We start from the raw sequence: 22,532 nt of genomic DNA, 5'->3' as shown, positions 1-22,532 counted from the left end.
GTGCATGCGAGGTGATGTCTCCAGGTCCATCAGTGTGCGTATACACCCCTGCCCATTATTCGCCCTCCCCCCGCCCCGGGCTCTTAATTACGACTGACTGGCACCAGACACAATCGGCCCCTTGATTCGTCTGCTTCCCGACGCCTCCCCCCACCGCCGCCATCGCCACCCAGCAGCCCGCGCTTGCCCGATTCATTTCCCAGCAGCCCGAGGAGCCGCCTGTTTCATCGTAACTCTTTACAAACAAACACCTCGCTCAACTTTTCGTACAGCAAACATTTGCACGCGATTGGCTGCAGCTGCTCGGAAACAGAACCGGTCCAAAATCGTCCATCCGCGCACATTGACGGAACTGCGCGAGCTGGCCCCCAACACGCTAACGGCCAACGCAGCACTTCCTCCGAGAAACGGCAAAAGTAAAGCGGCGACTCTTTTCTCCACCTTCACTTGACCTCCCGAGAGTTCCCTGGCAGCACCCCGCCCTCGCTCTGCCACCGAGAGAATAGATAGTGGCGCTTCCTTTTGCGCACATGAAAAAAAAAAAAATCTCCAACTTAATGTGGCGAGTGCCTTTGAAGTTAAAGGGAAGGAAGTGGGACGCCACTTGAGACGCCAGAGGTAATCGTCCAAGGCGGCGACAAGCGTGATGTCACGGCAAAAGAGGGAGCGCGCGCATAGGCCTCATTTAGCAAATAAATGAGCTCCAAACCAAAAAGATGTGAAGAAGTTCTGCGAGTTAACACATCGTGGAAGACGATCGAATCCATTTCGCCGCCGAAGGGGGGGGGGGGGGGGGGGGTCTTATCAGCGGATACACCTCCATTTTATTTCATTTATGAATTACAAGCAAAGATGCCATTATATATTATTAATTCTCTGCTGTTGCTTTGGCTCCGGCTGCTGCGGCGGCGGCGGCGGCGAGCTGCGGATGTCGGCGGCGGTGTAATTACGTTCTAGCCGGGCAGCCATCCGTTTCCTTTCAAAAATTTACAGGATTCTTAATCACGTTGCTCATTTGGGTGCACGGTGGCGGTGATGGCGAAACACAAACAGGGGGGCATGTCTGCTTGCACGGGAACACCTGCTTAGCATTGATAGCAGATGTCACCCAGTGAACTGAGGAAGGGGAAAGTGCGGCGAGGAGGGGGGCGGCGGAATTAAAAACGCAAGCATCACCAACTTCTTATTATTTACTGACTCTGAAAATGAACTACTGGAATGGGAAAAGGAGATTCCTGGCAAACGTCAGGCAAGCGGGCCCTCCTAATTGCGCCGCCGCCGCCGCCGCCGCCAAGTGGAGGGCGGCATCGGGAGGCTTCTCGTAACCTCCTCTCTTTGCTACATCCCTTATATTTCTATCCGTTTGCATCAGTCTTTGCTGCATTATTCATTTGCATTACAGCTCTGGATGCTAATTAAGCCTTGCCTGGGATGCCGCTGTCTTTATATGAAACGTGCATATTTTAGACGGGGAAATGCAGAATGCTTCATTTTGAAGCCCCGGCCCCACCACCCCCACGCCAAGTCGCTATGGCGCCTTGCTATAGGCTCAGCTCGGCTACTGTTTGCAATAACAGTGTGTAGAAGGAGAGAAAGGTCCACGGGGAGATTTGATACACGCGCAAAGGTCCTGGTGACAAACTGAGGACCTTGGTGCCTTCGTTCACCTATCAGTGAGATAACAAAAGACAAGCGAGACGAGGAATTAGGGAGGAAGAGACGAGCGGGCGGAGAGGTGACCTATGTCACGCATTTATAGACACACGCTCACAAGAAAGTGGGTAACAAGTCCGCAGAAGAAAGCGGCAGCCGGGTCTGCGCTGGGAATGAAACATTCAGCCATGACAAGTCAAGCAGATATAAACAACTTTTGTTTTCCGGTCAACCGTCGTGTGTAAAGGGCCAGCCGAAACGTATCCCTGAGTCAAACTGCGAACAAGATTAGTCCACTGTCGTTGTTGATTGGGAAAAAAGTGACTCACTGCAACAAGCGGCCATAATGAAGCCCAGTGACTAGGTTGAGATGCAGTCAATATTCGGGTTAAGGTGAAAACTCCGGTTTCGGAGACATTCTGAACAACGCGTTTACACGATTTCCTCCCGCGTTTGAATAGCCCGATATAAACGACGAGGCACGGGCCACGCCGTGACGGAAATACATGTCACTTCCGCTTGTTACTTCCTCCCGTCAATAAAACACGTTCAGTTCATGTCACTCAACGCATGAATGAAGCAGACGGTTTCCTCCTCGTTCCAAAAGTGTGGCGTTGAACTTATTCTAGCTTTCGCCATGTTTTGTTGCCCAGCTCACGAAACGTCTAAATCTCCGGTGGCTTGAGCGCCAAACGCCGCGCATGCAAGCACTTGCTGTACTACAAAGACCAAGATTCCTGGCGGTTACCGTGCAATCGGGGCATTCCTATCGCCATATGCACGCGCGCATGTTCGTGTTAGGAAAGGCGTAAGCCGGGCATGATATTCGGCATTTCGGAAACCCGGATAAGGGCATACCGGGGTTATTGCGCGTGTTTACACGGCTTTTAAAAACCCGAATACGGCCAATATTCAGCTTTGAAAAGGGTTATTGACGGCATGTAAACACAGTCAGTGACGTGGTGTGAAGGGATGTGAGCTTTGGTGCGTGAAAGTACATCAATGTGCCAACGCTGCAGGAAAAGGAGGAAAGACAAAATATGGCGAGGTGTGTGATGGAGAGGTCGGGAAGGATGAGCGCTGCCTTTAACGCCCATCTGGCTCCGAGATGTAATAAAAGTGACGTATTGATTCCTTTGAATTTACGAATGCCTGTTTCATAAACTGCATTTCCAAAGCCGTGGCCTCTTTAGAGGCCCGTCATTTCTCTCCCGAATGGATCAATTATGTGCCCACGTAATCCTGTTACCTGAGGAACCCTGGCATACTTCACAGGTCGCGCTCGCATTATGCGCGCATAAATTCACTCAAGGTGTTTTGTGTTTATTTGTTTTTTGTGTGTGAGTGTGAGTGTGAGTGCCTTCCGCAAACCCCATCCACCCCCGCGCCCCACTCTAATGCTGTACTAATTTTAGCCATGCCCCCGCCCCCGGTTTTACCGCTGCGTCTCTCTCGGTGGATTTCCGCGAGGCTTTTCCCCACACGTCTCTGCTTTGTTGTCACCGCGCACGCATCCCTTTCACCCGAGCGCCATCATCGCATCGCATCAGCCACGTGAACTCCGACAGAAAAATATGTTTGAATCATAGGGAGACACTCAGGGTACCGTTTCGTCTGATAAATCCACGGTTGTCTCGGCGCTGCGCCTCGGGCCATAAACAAGGTACAGTTTTTAATACGACACACGAGAGGCTTCCTCCATCTGCTGCGAGATAAACGCCGCTGTGTGCGAGGCAAAGCGCAGCTACACATCTGTTACACCAGTCAGGCAGCGACAGCCATTATAATAATATTATCTCTTACATCCAGTTGGCAAAAACACTTATAATCATAAAATCACAACAGGTACTCCACCGAGACCAGGATAAGAATTTCAAAGGGGCTTCAAAAGTGGATGGAATCAAAAATAGAACGGCACTCGCAGGCACAGGCACAGGCACAGGCACAGGCCGGTCTCCATTTGGATCAGCGTCAGCAATCTTTCCAAAAGCAGCGGCAACAAAATGAGGCCTTCCTTGGAACATACCCGACACCCCGCAAATTTGGGACCGTAATCACAACAACCATCGAGGTGCACGCGTACGAGCCCGCTTCAACCGGCACATCTCGGGTAGAGCGATTCCATTTGAATATTGCTGTCATGAATGTTCATGACACCACAAATTGGCTCCTGTTGCTCTAAACGATCAATAGGAGCTCATATTCTATTTAAAGAGAGTATTTCAAGTGGGTTCAATTGATGATGCGCAAGCCCGTGAACACTCAAACAGAACAAATAAAAACAATACCTCCAAAGCCGAGAAATCACAACCCAATTCATGATGTTTTGCTCGGCCCGCGAGACGCTTTGGGACGCTTTTGACCTCCAGTATGTCGACAGAGCAGGCGCGACTCGTCACACGGCTGCGGCAGGCAAGGCCCGCGCGGCCAAAAGCGGTCACGGATCATCGCCGCACGAGCGTAAATGTTGGACAAAGATGGCGGCCTGTCAGGTGGAACACAAATGCGTGTACGTGTGCGAGCTCAACCTCGGGATATCTGTTTTACTATCTATGCGGAACCAAGAGCGCGGCAGCGAGGGAAAGGGCTGGGGTGGGGGCGAGCTAGGGGTGCTCAATGGCGGTGAAAGCAAGAAAAAAAAAAAAAAAATCAGCCCTCGATCTTATTTTCCACACTTGGGCGAGCTACAAGCAGCTCAGTTACACTACACTTGCAGTGAACAATCAGTCTGGCAAAGGTTCACAAAACAGCGAAATACCTTGTCACTTACTGGCTGACCTGCTCCAAGGATGAGGAGGGAGGGGGGAGGGGGGGCAGGGAGGGAGGGAGGGAGCGGTGGGCTCCCACAGCGGCTGACAACATCAAATAATCGCAAAGGAACTCTGCTGCGGCTGAAGGGGAACGGCCCACTTGGAAGATATCCCCAAAGCAACATTTGTGACATGTCCGCTTCAGTTTTCTTATTTCTTGTTTGTTATACCGATGAATTTAATGCCTGGGGGGGAAATCCAATTCACACTCTGCTGTATATGTTTTGCGTTGCACGCCACACACATGGAACCAAATCACAAACACGGATGCGTGCAAGGAGAGGAAGTGGCCAGTGTTTCACCTCTTCGGCAGGGGGCTCGGGACGTTGCCTTGCTCAAGGGCATCTCAATAGTTGCCCTGCTAATAAAACAAAGGTCTAGGTGGACGAGGAGCGAGAGTGAAAAAATGACGATGAGGAGGCTCAGGTTTCATTCACAAAGACGTTTGCCATCCTCTTTCTTTGGCACCGCAGCCCGCCGTAACGACTATTCCCACCGGGTGAGCCCCCCGCCCCATAAACACAAGCGCCGTTTTGCCGGCACAAATAGCCGTCGTAAGAAATGCAGCTCCAGCGGGACTTTCTGCAGCCAGGTTTTTTTTTTTCCCCCCAAGATGGTGGAAAGGTTTGGCCGGCTGTCTCGTTCCCGATCCGACATTCCAGCGCCGCCAACTATAATGATGTACAATGACAGGTAATTACTAGGGGTAGTGAACATGAGAGGTCCAGATCAGCACTATCTGTGAAGGTTCTGGAAAGTCTGAGTGGGAGCGAGGACCGCGGCCAACATCCCGAGCGGAGCGCCCATCGCAGTCCGGGCGGAAAAAAAAAAAAAAAAAAAATTCCGAGGCACCGGCTCAATGTTGTGTTTTCCTCGACTTGGGTTGCAGTGCCAAGAAGCAACGTTTGGGTCGTGTGTGAGCCACGTGCACAAAAGTCAAATTTCCAAATAACTTCCGAGTTTTTTTTTGTTTTTTTTTTTTTTTTTGGGGGGGGGGGGCGCAATGGTGTGTTTGTGTGCGTGTGTAGCAAATAGTTTCTGTATGTAGCCAACAGCTTCACCTGCATACCGCGTGTGTGTGTTGCTGTAATCATCCCGACGTTAACACACATGCACACACGCCATAAATTAGCTCATCAGTGACTGAAATTAACACAAACTCTTGCAGGCAATTTGACAATTTCTCATGCTAATTAGCTTCTTCCCTTTACTTTTAAACGGTGTAGCACCTGTTTAGGTGGTGAAGTGTGTGCGTGCGTGTGTGCAGGCACTGCCGCCGCATTTAATCACAATTTTAATTAAGCATGTTGGTAGATGTGTGAGAGAGAGGCAATTATAATGCAGATGAATGATGATTTTGCCGCATTAAATTGTTTTGTTTCTTCGTTAGGTTGATTGCATAAACACTGCTCACTTCTTATCTGCTGTAATTTTGTAACTGTTTTTGCCAAGGGAGGGGGAAGACAGCAAGTTCTTTGCATTCTTTGATCCAGTTAACCCTTTAATTACCACAGCAAGAGGAAGAGGATTTGCTATCTTTCTTCCTAAAAACAATTAGAGCGGCGGCTTGTCAATCATCGGGAGGGTTTTGTTGCGGGCTGCGAGGCTTTGACCCGAAAACAAGCGACGCTAACCAATCAAAGTCCTCGGCTCTCCAGCACAGATGGGTTGTGCTGGCACCGGCTCACAATCTTTATGTGCTCGTCAAAGTAACATTGGGTTCCACAACGGCGCCTTCGCCCGCCTTTACTGCTCTGGAATTCAGCTTTGAAATTAATGTAAAAACAAAGGCAAACCACTATGGCGTCTTTCCTGAAGACGCCAGCGCCTTTTTTTAGTTTATATGGGATCGTTTTTCCCTGAAGGGCTGCAAGTGGCAACTATCCTTCTTTTTTTCTTCTTTCTTTGAAAGGGCCACTTTTACACAATCGGAGAGAGTGTAAACTGAAAGTGGACTTGCCCGAAAACATGGTCAGGAAAAAACTCCCAGAATCCCTCTGTGTGTTCTGTCCAATGACCCCCCCAACACACACACACACACACACACACACACACACACACAGCCCACCCCCCCAAAACAACACTCATTCTCTAATCCCACTGAGCACTGCTTTCAGTTTGTCCAGAGAGCATGCAGGGGACAGTCCAGACACACACGCAGACATACCCGCACGCACACGCACACACAGTCTCACACACACGCACGTACACCCCCACCCACACCCACACCCACACACACACACACTATCAAACTTTCCCTTCCCTTCCGTCACCCTGAAGTGCATCTTAACAGGACGGAGCTCCTCTCTGAATATTAGCAGTGACTGGCTGGAGGTAAACAGAGCATTAAATCCTGCAAAAGAGGCCAATATGTGCGCGGGACAATGGCCCGGCCCGGCATCTCCGAGCCTTTGTTCCGAGCTTAACAAAACTCTGCCGTCACACTGCTTTACCTCAATGCTGGCCTGTCGAAACGGCCATCAAGCCGTCAGCCCGCAAAGCTGAGGGCGGGGTGGGGACAGTGGGGGGAGGCGGGCCATTGGGGAAGAAGAGGATGATGAAGACAGGAGAAGACGAAGGTGCTGCACAGAGTCGTGAGAAGATGACGCGGCCAAAGACTACGCAGAGGAAAGGGAACCGTTAAATTATTTGCAAACAGGTGGTGGGAGGAGGAAGGGTGGGGGTTGAAATTAAAAACATAATCACCCTCGTCTCTCCCACGCAAACCTTCATAACAATATATGGCAGCGCGAAGTGCTGGGTGTGTGTGTGTAGGTTGGCGGAGACTGGTTGGGGGTGGGGGGGGGGGTGCCTGGTGGGGGAGGGGGGGGGGGCGTCTCTGTGACGTGGAACTGGAGCAGCCAGATTCACTAAAAGTTTCATCACAAAATCCTTATCTGCTTCCCTCTGAGGGCCATGGCGAGGTTCAGGAGAAGTGTGCGTGAGAGAGAGAGAGAGACAGAGAGAGAGAGAGAGAGAGAGCCTGAGTTAAATAAAGTATGTAAGCGCCTGCCATTTTGGAATTGACAGAAAAAGAACTATGGTGTGAATGGCTGTCTGTCTCCAAGTGTCAGTCATGTGACTGTCTGGCAACCAATCTGTTTTAGTCTGCCCCACTGAACAGGAGAGCACTAGAAAACAAACACCAAAGTAAGTCAATCGGTGAACGTTTAAAGTCACGAAACGGACAAAGTTGGGGAGTCCTGGAAAAAGAGGACCTCTGGTCACCGTGAAAAATGTATTGCCCAACACCGGGCAATGTAAATGACTATTAATTGCGAGTACAGCATCACAATTAAAGAAGGCTGGTGCATAGGTAGCACAAATGAATATTTCATGACTTTAATTACTGAAAAGTCATTGCCAGTCACTGCTACTAATTAGCAAACATAATAACATTAGCACAACTGTGATTGGTGCTTCAGGAGGTTGCAGCCAAATTGAGAAAAAAAGGGCACATGAACATCAGGACGCAGTCGAACGCTACCTGTGCCTTCATTACTGCTTTCTGTCGACCTCACTCAGATTTAGTTTTTGTTTTTTGATTCTGAATGTTTGCTGTTAATGTTATACATTAACGGCTACATGATGCCGCCGTCTCTGTGTGACCTATATCTTTGCTGCTGTAACGATGAAAATTTCCCCACTGTGGTATCAATAAAGGCCTTTTTATTCTTATTCTTATTTGTGGGTGAAGAGGCCAATTGTTTGCTACAAAGTTTTGCTGTTATGGTCATGACAATGCCAATAAGCCTCAGCAAGAAAGTGAGTCTTTTAATAAGTGAAAACAAATAATATATATATATATATGTATATATACAATATATATATATATATATATATATATATATATATATATATATATATATATATATATGTATATATACATTATATATATATATGTATATATACAATATATATATATATATATATATATATATGTATATATACATTATATATATATATATATATAATATATATATATTTATTATATATATATATATATATATATATATATATATATATATATATATATATATATATATATATATATATATATAAAAGAACTGTCAAATTAAAATAATCAACTATGGATATTAATTCAATTTTTAACAAAAATTAACTCAGTTAACTCAGTTTTATTTACTTCCTGTTGTAGCAGCTGACTTCTGCTGACTGTGCAGCCAAACTTCAAGAGTCACTATCGTAAAGACTGACTTTTATGTACTTTTACTTTAAAAAGTTGCTTGACGGTTCATTGGAGAAATCCAAAATAATTTTCACACTTTGAAAATCCAAATTCAAATACCATATTAGTTGTACGTCTTTGGTGTATTGTTCAACTGTTGTTTTTTGTGCATAATACAACTTTATTTTTATAGTGCATTTCATAACAGCTACAGCTGTAACAAAGCACTTTACATTACAACAACAAAACAGCAATAATATAACAAGTGAAAGCAATGAATTAAAACACAAAATACTTTACACAATAGAAACCGGAAAACAGCAGGAAACCTTCTGTCTCACGTTGGACAAAAAAAAAAAATCATTTTCAAGGATCAAAGAAAGTAGAGCAGTCTTTGAATCAAAATATACTTTTAATTATTTTTTTTTCCATATTAATTCCAAGAGTTTACTGAAGTAAATATTGGTTCCCAGCTTTGTAAAAAATTGTAGTGGAAAAACATGATTAATCGCGATTAATTATGGAACATTTTGCAGTTAATTAGTTAAAAAATTGTAATCGCTTGACAGCATTAATATATATATATATATATATATATATATATATATATATATATATATATATATTATATATATATATATATATATATATATATATATATATACACACACATTCCTCAGTTTGGGGGGCAACGGACTGAAATCTCCCTTAGTTTGTTATTTTGTGTGAGGGACATGAAATAAAAATGGGTCATCAGAACGCAGTGACCTAACCGGACAATAAAGTAAGCGCAAAAGTGGCACGTATGGAGGAGCCTCACCACTGAGATATAGACGAGTCATAAGAAAAACAAGGCAATTTATCTGAGGAATGCCGACGATAAGGACATGGCTTCCCTTGGTGGGGGGTGCACATGGAGTGGGGGAAGGGCTAATGAGTTGCTGAGATGCACGCAAGTCAAACTTTCAACCTGGACTATTTTGGAAAATAAATGTCGAGATCAGTGACTCCCAGCCGTGTTGACTACAAACAAGTTATCTTTGTTAAGGGTACCTTAGCCATGCCAGCCATGCCAGCCATGCCAGCCATGCCAGCGATCCGGGCACAGGCAGATGAATGAAATGCTCTTCCACTACAGAGCAATGTTTTGCACTTTTCGATCTTTGCTTTGACTTATTCAAATGGGAAAAACGCACCTTGACTCATTCAAGGTTGCGAAACACTGGCCGAGGCGGCGCCCGAGTCCGACCCGATCTCGGCCAAAGCTCCTCGTCTTGTGCGTGAGGCATCCAAGTGACGGGCAGCAGCAGATAATTCCGCATTGCTGGCTTGGCCACGCAAACATGGAAACGCTTCCTGCGAGGTGCGACCCGAAAGTGCAGACGTCTCCTCTGCAGCGGCGGTTTGAGCCGCCTGTCAGGACGGCGGCGGACAGGCCTGTCGGCGTGATTATCCCCCCGCTACCTGAGGAGGTGTTTGTTTGACATCTGCCGCTGACAGCGGCGGGACACGCGGCGTTCAGGGGAGGGGGCTCCCTATCCAGTCACAACCTATTAACACGTAAATTCACCTCTCAGACTTTTTACCACGCTCGACTTTGCTGCTCATGTCCAAGTGCTGTGCCGCTGCTGACATTTAAAGCAAAGGGTGCTAACACACACACGCGCACACGCACACACACGCACACACACACCCTCCGCGTTTCATCTCTCCTTGACTCACTCTTGCCAGAGGTTAAATGTATGTTTGAATAACAGAGAGGCCGCATGTAATTTCTGACCATTTCCTCTTTAGGCTGCAACCTCCGGTTAGCGGGCCGCTTGATCAGCGGCGAGATGAAAGCAAGAGAAACGTGTGCAGCCGCAAAACGACCTAATTTTGCTAATCTCACTTGGCAATCGGCCGCAATTAAAGCCAGATAGCACATCTGAATTCCATGTGAGGGCACAGAGCAGCGCAGGCGAGCCCTCGTTAGAGAAAGGTAACGAGAGGGCCGCGCTGGCAAGCGGGCTGCCGGTGAATAATGGAGCAAAGTGATGGCGCGTCATCAAATAGCACGTTCCGGCAAGGTAGCCGGTGGGGAAAGGTGCCGGCTTCCACGTATGACGCGTTTTGGTGGGACGGATGGCTTATTGATCGCCGCGCGCGCTGCCCACCTCGCGTCCTGCGTGCGAACGGCGTTCCAAACGCACAAAGGTGTCATCCCCGCAGTCGCCACCGCCGGGAAAAAAAGGAATCCTTCTCCACGGGGCAGTCGAGGTGATTATGTTTTCCTCGGACAGGCGGCGACGGCGCATGCGCATTTGACCGTCTCAACCGATGGAAATGCGTTAAGTCGGCTGCAGAACGATTGACCGTTGACTTCTTTTTTTGAACGGGACATCATTTGTATTGGACGCGGCAACCTTCTCAACTCCGAAAGGAGAGTAGGTGAGCGAAGGCGTTGAAAATCACATGCAGGATGTGCCACAGCAGCAGAGCGAAAACAAACAGCGGGATGAGCCGGGCCGGATGGGCCCCATAAAGACTTGTCACTTGACTCAAATGAGGCGTGATATTTGCCAATGCGCCGGCGTGCCGCGCTCAGGCATTAAAGGCGGCGTGCGTACACAAGCATGCAGGTATTTGCCGGACCATTGAGGTCTACAATTGGGTTTGCTTTTCGTACAAGGAAAGAAAGAAGCGGGCATGGAACGAAGGAGGACGCGTCGGTAACGTGTGGAGTGTCTCGAGAGTCCAAACAGGAGAAGCGGCTCTCGCTCACAGCCACCAAATGTGATCGCAAGTGAAAATGTCCCAGCCGCCACTTTCCCCAGTTCTGGCACCGACTCCAAATGTACGTGTGCGTTTGAAGACTCTCACACCCCCTTTTCAAGAGCAACGCCCACCCCCACCGACACCAGCCACCCTGTCCCTCCAAAGCAGGGGTTAATATCATGGCTGCCTGGTAAGGCATTATCCAGAACCTCTCAGAACAAAAGGCCCCTTTTGCAAACAGACTCTTTCTCCTTCAACCACCCCCACCTCAACGCCCCCCCCCCCCCCAGTGTCCAAAGGTGTTTGCTGAAGTAAATCTGCCTAAATCCTGCGCAGCTTGGCCAGGAGGAGGAGGAGGGGGAGGGAAGGTGTACCGATAATCCTTCTTCTTAACCAAAAAGGGAAAGAAAAAAGTTCTGTGCGAGGAAAAGAAAGGGTAAAAAGAAATCCATATCACATGCTGCACCCCCCACCCCCCCGCCCCCCCCTTTACCAAAATCCCACATCTCCCCATCTTTGCTTAAGATTTGCATCCATCCCGCCTGGGAGGCGCACGATAAAGATATCAGTTGCACAAGGGCGCTTGTGAGACACCTGCCCGCGCTTGCAGGTCCCAACTCTTGCGGGCAAGGAGGAGACGACACCTGCTCACGGATGCACAAGCCCGCCGCTTCTTCTTAAGAAGCGCCAGCGTCCACGAATAGTGCGAGCGCACCATCTCGTAACACTATCTGTGTGTCAGGAGGGGCCCGGGCCCCCGCTAAAGGAGGGAGGCTATAAAAGGCTTGTAACCAGGGGACCGGCAACAAACAAGCACAAACAGCCCAGTTATTTCTCTCCAGCAGCCACCCCTTCCTCCCTCATCTTCCTCCCTCGCCCCCCCCCCCTTTTCATCTCGGCCCCCTTTCTGATGCTGAATGCAAATGTGCAGCCCTGCTGCTGGCGGCGAGAGGGGCTGAATTGTGATTAAGAGGGAGAAGAAGAAGCAGCAGAAGAGGAGCTCCTTTCTTTGTTCTCCCCCCGGGGGATGTTTACCAGGAGAGACGCGGCGGATCAGATATGAAAGGCATTCAGGTCAGCATTGATGTGAGCCAAAGTGAAATGGTACCTAAGGCATTCCGAAGACCCGCCGTGTCAGGGGTCCGGCCCGCCGGTGCCTCTGCGAGTGTGTGTTCTCTGGCCGCCAGGCGGAGGGGGGAATCGAAAAAGAAAAGAAAGCACGCACAAGCGCGGTGGTCGAGGATGCAAAAAAAGAAAGGAAGAAAAATGGGGAAGAAATGAAAAAAATAAAATACGTCAGGAAATGTTTTTCTATTTGGGGGGGGGGATCAGGAGAAGGAGGAGGAGGGATGAAAAGGTTCTGTCCGGTGTCCAGGATGGAGGAGATGATCATTAGTGTGTGTGTGTGTGTGTGTGTGTGTGTGTGTGTGTGTGTGTGTGTTTGTTTGTTTGCGTGTCCCCGTAGCCACAAGCCACACTATTTGCTTTTATGTGCCTTGTCAAAGGTGCAAGCAACTGTGCATGTCTTGCTGCCGAACTAGGACGCATATCAGAGAAGATGACGATGAAGACAAAATGTCACATCAGAAAATGAGAAAATGACAAAATATCAAATTAAAAAACAAAACCAAAAAAAAAAAAAAAAACAAGCTTCCATTTTTAAACGGCAACAATAGAACGGGGACGTGGAAGAAGAAGAACTCAGTCACTCGCGTGCACATGTATTCATAAATATGTCGATCGTCTTAGATTTGTATTTTGGAAGCCACTGGCCAGGGAAGATAAGAAGGTGTCACGCCGGTAGCGCCGGCACCAATCTGACCTCTTATTCGGCCTGTTCGGGGTTGTCGCGCCCGCTGCTTATTTAGACTCGAGCACCAGGCTGAGGTGTGAGAACGCGCCTTGCCGCGTTTGTGCGCACCAAAAGCCGCCACGCCGCCGCAGCGGCCCCCGGAACATCTCGCCGTCATTATTTCACTTGCTCAAACACAATAATCCCTTCAACATGGACGCGGCGTGAAACAGCTCCCCGCACAGAAGAAGCCATCAGGAGAGGAAGGCAGCACACAATTGGCGACCCGTATGGGAATGGCGCCGCTGTATGGCAAGGCGGACAACCCCCCGCCATTATTGACGGTATAAACATGTAAATGAAACACATTACCGCTGACAATCAATTGTCCGCGAGCGGCCTGCGAAGCCTCCTCCTTCCCTCCCCCTGTACCTTGAGGAGGAGGGGGGGAGCACCTTGTCTCACTCCCACACGAGCCCCCCCTCCCCAAACGCTCACGGTTCTCTCCCACAGAACTTTAAAAAGACTGCCGAATAATAGTAATGGACAAATTGTTTGGACTGGCACAAATGTGGCATTGTGTTACGCTCAATGCATGCTTAGACACACACACACACACACACACACACACACACGCACACACACCCCACACACACACACACACACCCCCACACACACACACACTGTAATTCAGACTACATGTAAAGTGCGTTACTGGGCTGCAGCTGTTATGTAATCCGAGCACAGTTCCAAGGGTACATCCTGGCGCTCAAAGGTCAGAGGTCACGCAGGGAAATCAGAAATGATTCAGATGAGGGTCATGCAGGATTTAGAAGGGAGAAAAAAAAAATTCCCGGTTTATCACAAGATTTGCTCTCGCCGGTTGTCCGGTGGGAAAATCAGCCGAGATGACAAGCGCGCTCTCGTTCACAGCTGGATCCGAAGAGCCACACCTGGCCATCGCCAAACTTTCATTTTCTGCGTGTGTGTGTGTGTTCGCTTTGGAATATTGTGATGGTGTGCAGAGATGCAGGAGGAAGTGATGAGCTGTGGTGAAATATCACATGACACACTGGCCAGAGAGCGTGAGCTACCGTGTGCCACCTCCAGCCCTGAAGGCCAACAGTCATCTGGATGAGAATGTCATCGCTTGGACAACTTAGTGAGCAAAGGCCTCATTAATACTAATTGGCTGGATGGATGGCTGGAAAAAACATCACGTTGGCCGCAAACAGGCCAAAACAAATTCCAGAAGAACTCATGAAGCCGCTTCCTGACGCGGCGTCGCCTCCAAACGGCTGCGAGATTTCGCAGTCGTGTTTTGGGTCGGATTAGTGAGCCAAGTCTGCCGGTGGGCTCGCCGAAGCGGCCCGGTTAGCCCTCCGCTGTGGACGGGGAGAGGACAGCCGGAGCGGCCCGGCCTCAATAAAACTCAACATTCCCAGGGGTGTGTGTGTGTGGGGGGGGGGGGTCGGAAGGGGAGGAGGGCGAGGGCATGAAGCAGGGAACTTACAGCTCATATAATATTATTATTCAAAGTGCCTGACGGAACTGTTTTCACAGGCCGCTTAAATATCTGAGCACCTCCTTGATGTGTGAAAATTGGTTTTAATAATTTTGTACAATTGGGGGGGGGGGGGGGGATTTGTTTTTGTTTTACAAAACAGGTGCGGTTAAACAAGCTCTCAATGTATATATCATTTTAAAATGAATATTTTAAGCCAAGCCCAGCTGCTGCTTTCCAGAACAGAAATATTATGTTTGCCGACCATCGATCCAACAAATCAATAAATGAAATTTGATCCAGATAAAGAATCCGTGGGGGCACGGCTTTAAAAATATCATGCAAATATAACAACTCTGTCGTAGATGAAACAAAAAATGCAAAGCTTGTCTGAGCAGCTGCATGGCAGCCTTCATGTTTCACACACACGCGCGCGCGCGCCGATACTCGAGCGCGCACGCACACACGCACAGTGTGTACGTGTGGAATAATCAGGAATAACGGGGCCAGGAAATGTCACAGCACATTTGCCTCTTGTGGGAAAGAGTGCACTCAAATGGAGAAAGAAAAGCAATAAATGTGCACCTCCAGCGCGCCAATTAGTGTCCGAGTTTTGACCATTTCTAACCGTCACGTCCACGAATGCACGCGAAGAGCCGCGTGGCTTTCACATGTTTGTATTTTTAAAAATATATATAAAAGAAAACAAAACATCTGCCAAGAGTACAGACCGTGGGTGTAAAAATCCAACAGAAACACGCGCACTGAAGCAAAAAAAAAAATGGAGTCAGAAATCGCGCGTGTCCTGGGATCAGCCGCAGCCGGGTGACACAGCCCCACTCGGCCTCTCCGCTCCACCTCACGACGGGTTCGACCGGGCCAGCGGGCCCGTCGGCACCGACACAACTTTCCAACGTTCCCTCGAGTTTGCTCCTCGCTCGCTCGCCCAACAGCACAGCCCAAAAAAAAAACACCCACGCGCACGAGACTGCACATGCACTCGCTGGTGAGTTTGTGGCCGAGCTCGAGTAACGGTCCCGGTCCCGGTCCCGGTCCCGGTCCCGGTCCCGACTGGCGTGCTGAGCAGCACGGCAAGCTTCGGCGGACGCTCTCTTACCGTTTTTGCGTCGGGGGTTGGCCTGTTTTCGCCGCTTGCACCGGGGCCCATCCGCCATCATCTCCTGCCTCATTTAGAAGTGTGCGCGTGGGCTCAGACGGCAGCTCGCATGGACCCCAACGCGTGGATTCAGCTTGTCGTCTGACTCTGACGGGACACACACACCAACACGCACACGCACAAGGACAAGAGCCGCGACACTGTTAGCCAAGACATCCACACCAACTTTGGTGCAAACAATGACAACAAATACAATCAAATTAAATTAAACAAAATAAAAATACCGTGAATAATTTAGACATCGCCATGACAACAAGAGAAGATAAATTAACGGTAGACGCACATCTTCCCCTTTGTGCTAAATAATTTCATTTAAACGCCAAAAGTTCCTCAATTATATTTGATGTATTTTTGTTTGTCGTGTCAATTTAAACTAACAGCTAGCGTCCGGGCTTCCAACTCGACAATGAGAAGAAAAGAAACTTAATAAGTGCCATTTTAGGCCATGTTTAAACTGAGCTCCGCGGGCGTGCACACGCGTACACAATTGTCAGCGAGGAAAAGTATAACGGAACTTTGAACAAATTGCAGCTACTGCGTTTTGACGCGGCACGCCTGCTTTCGGAAATAGCGGATCAATTTTAAACACGCAAGTGAGAATGTACGAAAGAAAAGGTGGTTGCCGTCGCGCTGAACGCGCGAATGGCGCACAAAGAAAAGCTGGAAGATTGTTGCGGGAGGAGCAGCTGATCAAATACGTGCGGATAAGTTGAAAACGACGAGAAGGTGGTATTAGTTGTTTTGCGGTTTGTCACGAGTGGGCACAAAGTGGACCGACCGACCGGGCGGACCGGCGTCGTCTGCTCCTCTCCGAGCACAGCGGGGCTGCCCTCGACAAAACGCCGGGCAAAGAGCGCCCGGTACCGGCTACGAGGAGACTCCGCTGACCGCCTCTGCGCATGCATGGAATATTTTTTTTTTTCCCCCTCCAAAGCAACTCATCCACCTGCGCAGGTAAGTTCCAAGTGAGGCGCGAGCACGTTGAAGTGGGGGCTGTCAGTTTTGAGCGCGAGTAAAAGGGGCAAAAGTGCGAGGAACGTACCTGCTTGCTGTGAGGGCAACAAACAGTGGTGTTGGTCCGATGACACCGGAGCGCGGCGGTGAGCGGATTCCGGTCCAGCGGTGATAATAAAGCCTTAGAAATAAAGCCTGCTAGTGGTTGGGAGGAGGGAGGGAGCGCGCGTCCTGCTCGGGCAGGTTTACAACTGATGTCTTACACCCACTCCAGGAAACAAACCTGGGTCGGGACTGACGTGTTCCGCCTCTTCTAATGACATTTTTTTCTTTCCACCTCCTTTTCTTTGCAGTGCACACGGAGGAGAAGCCCCCTGAAACGCACGCCACCTATCTTCACGGGAGGGGATAATTGAGGGGAGCCAAACGTGAGCATCTTCTGGCTTCAACTTCTTCTTCTTCTTTTTTTTTTTTTTTTTTTTTATTTCCTCTATACACCCCCCGCCCCCCACCCCGACACGCTCTTGTTGCCCCCTCCTGCTCCTCTCGCTTTCTCCATCCTTCTCTTTTGCACTGTGAAACATGCAACTATGTCCACGCGGAGTTTGTGTAACGTGTGTGAGGGTGTGTGTGCGCGGGGAGAAACTTGAAGCACGTCCACGCCAGCCGCAATTGCACGTAAGGATTCTTGTTTCCAAATTTGTGTTTATACTTGGTGTTTTTTGGGGCAGAAATGTGTGTGTTCTTGTGTCGGCTTCGTTGACCGCAAAGCGTTGGATGATGGCCAGGATGTGCACTTATTTAATATGGAAGATTGATTTTTTTTTTTTTTTCGGTCAAATGGAGTAGGAGCGATTAGTGCGCTTATTTATTGAATTTATTGACCAACATATGCGCGGTCTTGTGAGTGATTAACTATGTTTTACGGAGGAAAACTAAAAGTGTTTAAATTTTTATCTGTGCCCCCCCCCCCCAACCCCCATTCGACTATAACAAATGATATGATTTTAATGTCAATATTTGGGGTGTCCGTTATAAATCGTTTGTCTAAAATAATTGTAGCTTGTAATTGTATTATTTTTACTTGACATCCTCGCACTGCATGCAACAACTTATGTTTAAATGTAACATCGGGTGAATCATTTGCATCTGACTCATTTGCACATTTTTTTTAGCAGTAGAATAAATAATAAATATCAAGCAAAAATATACATTTGTGATTTGGCGCTAAAATCACGAACTACATTCCAACAGTGATACATTGAGCTATTTTAGAAGAACTCCGTGGCACTAAAAGAGAGAAAGAAACAAAGAGAGAGTGGAGAAAAGCATAAAGTGACATAAAGAGACGTAAAGTGTCCGCGGAGCTGCACGAGTCCCTGCAGGAATATTATGCGAATATCATCGACATTTTCCAGCTTTATTAGAGTGATTCTCGCTTCTGGAGGCCACTTAAGAGGATGAACCCCACATTTATTAAAGAAGTCAACCATCTCAGACGCGCACATCTCTCTCTCTCTCTCTCTCTCTCTCTATGGATCGCTCACGCGCGCGCAGGCACGCACAACCATACACAGGGACAGAGAGAGGGAAGGAGCAAGCCCCGCCCATGAAGCGAGTTGATTGGCTATGCAAATCAAGGGTTATTTTGTGTCCCTTCTTTTTGCAGGTCGCTCCTGGATGGCTAATTAAATCATCAATCAGTCACCCCTCCTCGTTTTTACATGAACAAAAATTCAGAGGCACGATTACTCTTACAGGGAGAAAAAAGTATAATTTAGCTTTAGTCTTAAAATTGGCATTATTATTATTATTATTATTGTTGTTATTATTAATATTAATATTATTGTTGTGTATTAGGTATTATAGTGGCGTTTTACCGGGCCGGCTCAGGTAAGTTGTATTTAATTTCGGCCAACTTTTCTGGCGTGAAGGAAGTGACGTGCACCGCTTTGCCTCTCGCCTTTCGCTGCTCGAAAGTGAAGCAGGTCCTGGGTGAATTATTGCCACGCGTAATTTGCTCTTGGGGGTATTTGCATGTAAACGAAGCGACGCGGTTGTCGCACGTTGCGCGCGTACACTTGAACACAGCACGGCCACAGATGCATTCATGAAGGCGGGCCTGAAGTGGTACCTCTCGCCTTTCTCCACGCACGCAGGCTCTTGTGCGTGGGGCCGCATATTCAGCGTGTAAACGGATTAAGTGTGTGTGTGACCTTTAGGCGGGGCGGTGTGTTTAATGCATATATGTTGTTAATTGAGGGGGGCGTTACTGGTTTAATATTTATTCTGCATGTAAATGTGATAATAAAAGTGTGATTGCAAGATGAAATCTTTGTCTGCTTGTTTAATACAACGCTGCAGCAAATAAATCTGATGGGGCTTATTTTGTCAATTTGAATCAATATGTGCTCTATTCGCTGGGATTCTTTTTTTTTTTTTTTTTTTTTGCGCCTGCAGGCAGAAATTCAAGAATATCATCCTCATGTTTTTTGTGCGTGTCAGACGCAGCTGGGCACTTTTAAGTCCAAACAGAGAAGTTGTTGATCAAATTGAAGTTGCAGCACAAGATGACAGCAATGTATGAATTTCAAGAAGGTCAAAGGTCAAAATCCACAACAAGTGTTCAGAATAAAACATGGATTCATGCTTTGGTGCGGATTTTTTTTTTTTCCCCTTGTCAAAGCTGCGCCCAACCGAGCGAAATATACAAATGCTGGCTGATTCTCTTATGAATAAATTCATGCGAGGGTTTGTGTTGCTGTATGTGCCGCGGCTGCACGCCAAATGAAGACGCTGCAGCAGTCGCAGCCCCAAGACAAGGCGCAGCTACTGTTAGAGGCCCAAAAGATATAGTCACTCAAGAATCACTGAATTTCCTGCTAATATCAAAGTCCACAACGGGGATTTTATCTATGGATATCAGTTCATCATCGTATTATTGTGCTCGCAAACCAGTGTTGTCATAACAGCTCGCGGGAAATGATCCTATTTGACTTATTTGGTGCCCCCCCAAATTACTTACTGTATTGACTATACAAGCGTTTTTGTGACATTTTTGTTTGGTGGTGCGCCGTGAGATTTTTTTCTGGTATAAGATGCGTGCCTTTGCTCAAAGAAAGCAATGCGAGTTTGACCTGTGACGTGCAGATTGACCCCCTCGGTTCCCGGATCTCCTTTTTGACGAGAAGGTTGGCCGGTGTGACGAGCGTTTGAACGCACCGGCGCCGCACCAGCGCCGCACCTCTCATCTTGCCACTTGTTTGCGTCTCTTGCAGCTTTGCAACATCAAACTGAGCATCTCTGGTCTGACTTGGGCTCGGGGAGCCGCCAACGCCGCGCCGCACCGCACCGCACAGATTGACGGACAATTAAAGAGCGGGACGCGACGGCCGGGCCGTGTGATGTGTAAGGGCTCCTCCAAGACTTTGCAATCGTTTCTGATCTCTCTCGCTCGGACAAGAAGGAGAACAAGCGATAGCTGAGGCACAAATAAATGTTTTGCACTGAGAGCTATTGATTTTGCATCTTCTCAGCTATTCACTTACACACACTGCGCTGCCACTTGCAAACACACACACGCACGCACACACCCCCTCACACACACACCCACACACACACAAAGAGCTGCATGTGAAATGAAGCTGCTGATGCTGGATTGAGTAAATAAAGATTTGAAGACAATTGTGCACTCTGCAGACCTTCAATGACAACTTGACTTGTTTTTATTAGGAACACCTTGCTGCTCACCACCACATCAGCCGCCATGTGCACCGAATGTCGCGAAGAATCAATTTGATGTTGTGCGCTTGGCAAATAAAAGGCTTCTGATCCGGGATCCGATTGATCCCGCAAGGAAACTTTTTACTTGCAGAGAGGGAGAAGAAAAAAAAAAAAAGCACAACTTTATCGCTTGCCCCAATGAATAATTGACAGTGTCTTCGCTGAATAATTAATCAAACATTTGAATAATTGTTGTATCTCTCATCTCAACATTCATTTGCATATTGCCATGCTCTTAATACGAGTGCACATCCTCTCAGGACACAAAGACACCATGAAAAGAACAAATGTACATCTGCAGGAACCTTGTCCCACATTTCCACTCGACGGCCGCAAAAAACACGTTTAGCCAGGATAAGAGAAAGCTCAGGCCGATGCTTCGGAGAGAGACTTCGGTGTCGCATTCTATATATTCCGCAAAATTCATCTTAATATCCCGACGGGAACAGCTTGGTCTATGAGACATTTGCAGAACTAGAATAGCACTCAGTGGATCACAGACTTCAACCAAGGCTGAACAAACCTCCTTTGGATCACGTCTATTACAAAAGAATACTTGCAACACAAACAAGAAATGTGCATCAAGGCATAAAGAGATCAGGCATTAAAAATTTAAATACTGCAATAATGAAAAAAAAACAACAACAAAAACGGAGAACAATCCAAATATGAGAATAATAACAACACCCATAGAAAGATAACTGCAATAAACCACTGAGTGCCCGCATGACACAATGGAAGTGAAATCACTTGTGCAAAAAAATATATTTTGGAGGGGGGTCTACGTTGGCAGTTGTGGAAAACTGTAGCTAGCCAGAGGTTGGCATCGCCAGTCCGTCACTAAATTCCCGTCAGTAGTTCAGACAGACCCACGTGGTCTCCACTGGGTGGGCCCCAAATACTGACGAGGACTCACAATACTGACAAACGCCCACCACTGCAGATTCCGGAAAATGTGTCATCTATTAACCCGAACAAAACAAATAACAATGAACAAAATCTGCATTCTGCACCTTAATCCCGAGCTGAAAAAAAGATTTGCCTTAAAGGGAAGTCAGTGCCACAAATTTCGTTTGCAATATATTCTATGCGCGGGCGGCACGGTGGTCGACTGGTTAGCACGTCCGCCTCACAGTTCAGAGGTCGTGGGTTCGATTCTGGCCCCGGCCTTCCTGTGTGGAGTTTGTTTGTTCTCCCCATGCCCGCCTGCGTGGGTTTTCTCCGGGTACTCCGGTTTCCTCCCACATTCCAAAAACATGCATGCTAGGTTGATTGGACTCTCTAAATTGCCCCTAGGTGTGATTGTGAGTACGGCTGTTTGTTTGTCTCTGTGTGCCCTACGATTGGCTGGCGACCAATTCGGGGTGTCCCCCGCCTACTGCCCGAAGGCTGCCGGGATAGGCTAGGGCACGCCCGTGACCCTTGTGAGGATAAAGCGGTATAGAAAATGGATGGATGGATGTTGTATGCGCCTTTACTAGTCAAAACACAGCATGCTAATTAACATTGTATTTGTGGAATATGAATGAAGCTGCAGAACGCAGCTGCTTTTATCCACCTGAGGGGGCGGCCATTTTGCTCTGTACTGCCACTCCCTGTCAACTGAAAATCACATCACGGTGGTCACATGATCAAACCCAGAAAACAGGTGAGCCGTGATTGGTTGTTACCTGAGCAACTGTGATGTCATTTTCAGTCGTCAGCAAGTGGCAGTACAGAACAAAATGGCCGCTCCCTGAGATGGGAAAAATGGCTGGATTTTGTATCTTAATTCATATTCCACAAATGCAATATTAATCTGAATTCCATGTTTTTAGACTAGTGAGGGCACGTACATCATATTATTGTAACAGCATTTTTTTTACTTGACTTTCACTTTAATCCTAGGATGGATTAAAAAAAGGACAAAAGAA

The 22,532-nt window shown here is 47.8% G+C and overlaps 1 protein-coding gene across 3 annotated transcripts in view; it reads right to left on the bottom strand.

Moving 5' to 3' along the window:
- zeb2b (zinc finger E-box binding homeobox 2b) overlaps positions 1–17,301 on the bottom strand; it is a 57,946-nt gene extending 40,645 nt beyond the window's left edge. For 2 of the 3 annotated variants that reach the window (XM_086041573.1, XM_086041590.1), the window contains exons 1-2: positions 16,925–17,301; positions 15,823–15,969 (exon numbers count right to left, since the gene is read on the bottom strand). In XM_086041573.1, the coding sequence (XP_085897699.1) occupies positions 15,823–15,895 (73 nt within the window). In that variant the 5' untranslated portion in view covers positions 15,896–15,969; positions 16,925–17,301. Of the gene's footprint in view, positions 1–15,822; positions 16,803–16,924 lie in introns of those variants that run through there. The other variant, XM_086041582.1, reaches the window with a different exon arrangement.
- Between the last annotated feature and the right edge of the window lie 5,231 nt (positions 17,302–22,532).

This window comes from Filicampus tigris, chromosome 1 (assembly GCF_054856515.1).
Source record: "Filicampus tigris isolate MCC_2025a chromosome 1, RoL_Ftig_1.0, whole genome shotgun sequence".
Taxonomy (NCBI): domain Eukaryota; kingdom Metazoa; phylum Chordata; class Actinopteri; order Syngnathiformes; family Syngnathidae; genus Filicampus; species Filicampus tigris.
The sequence above is the reverse complement of the archived record's forward strand: the minus strand, read 5'-3'. Positions and strand labels throughout refer to the sequence as shown.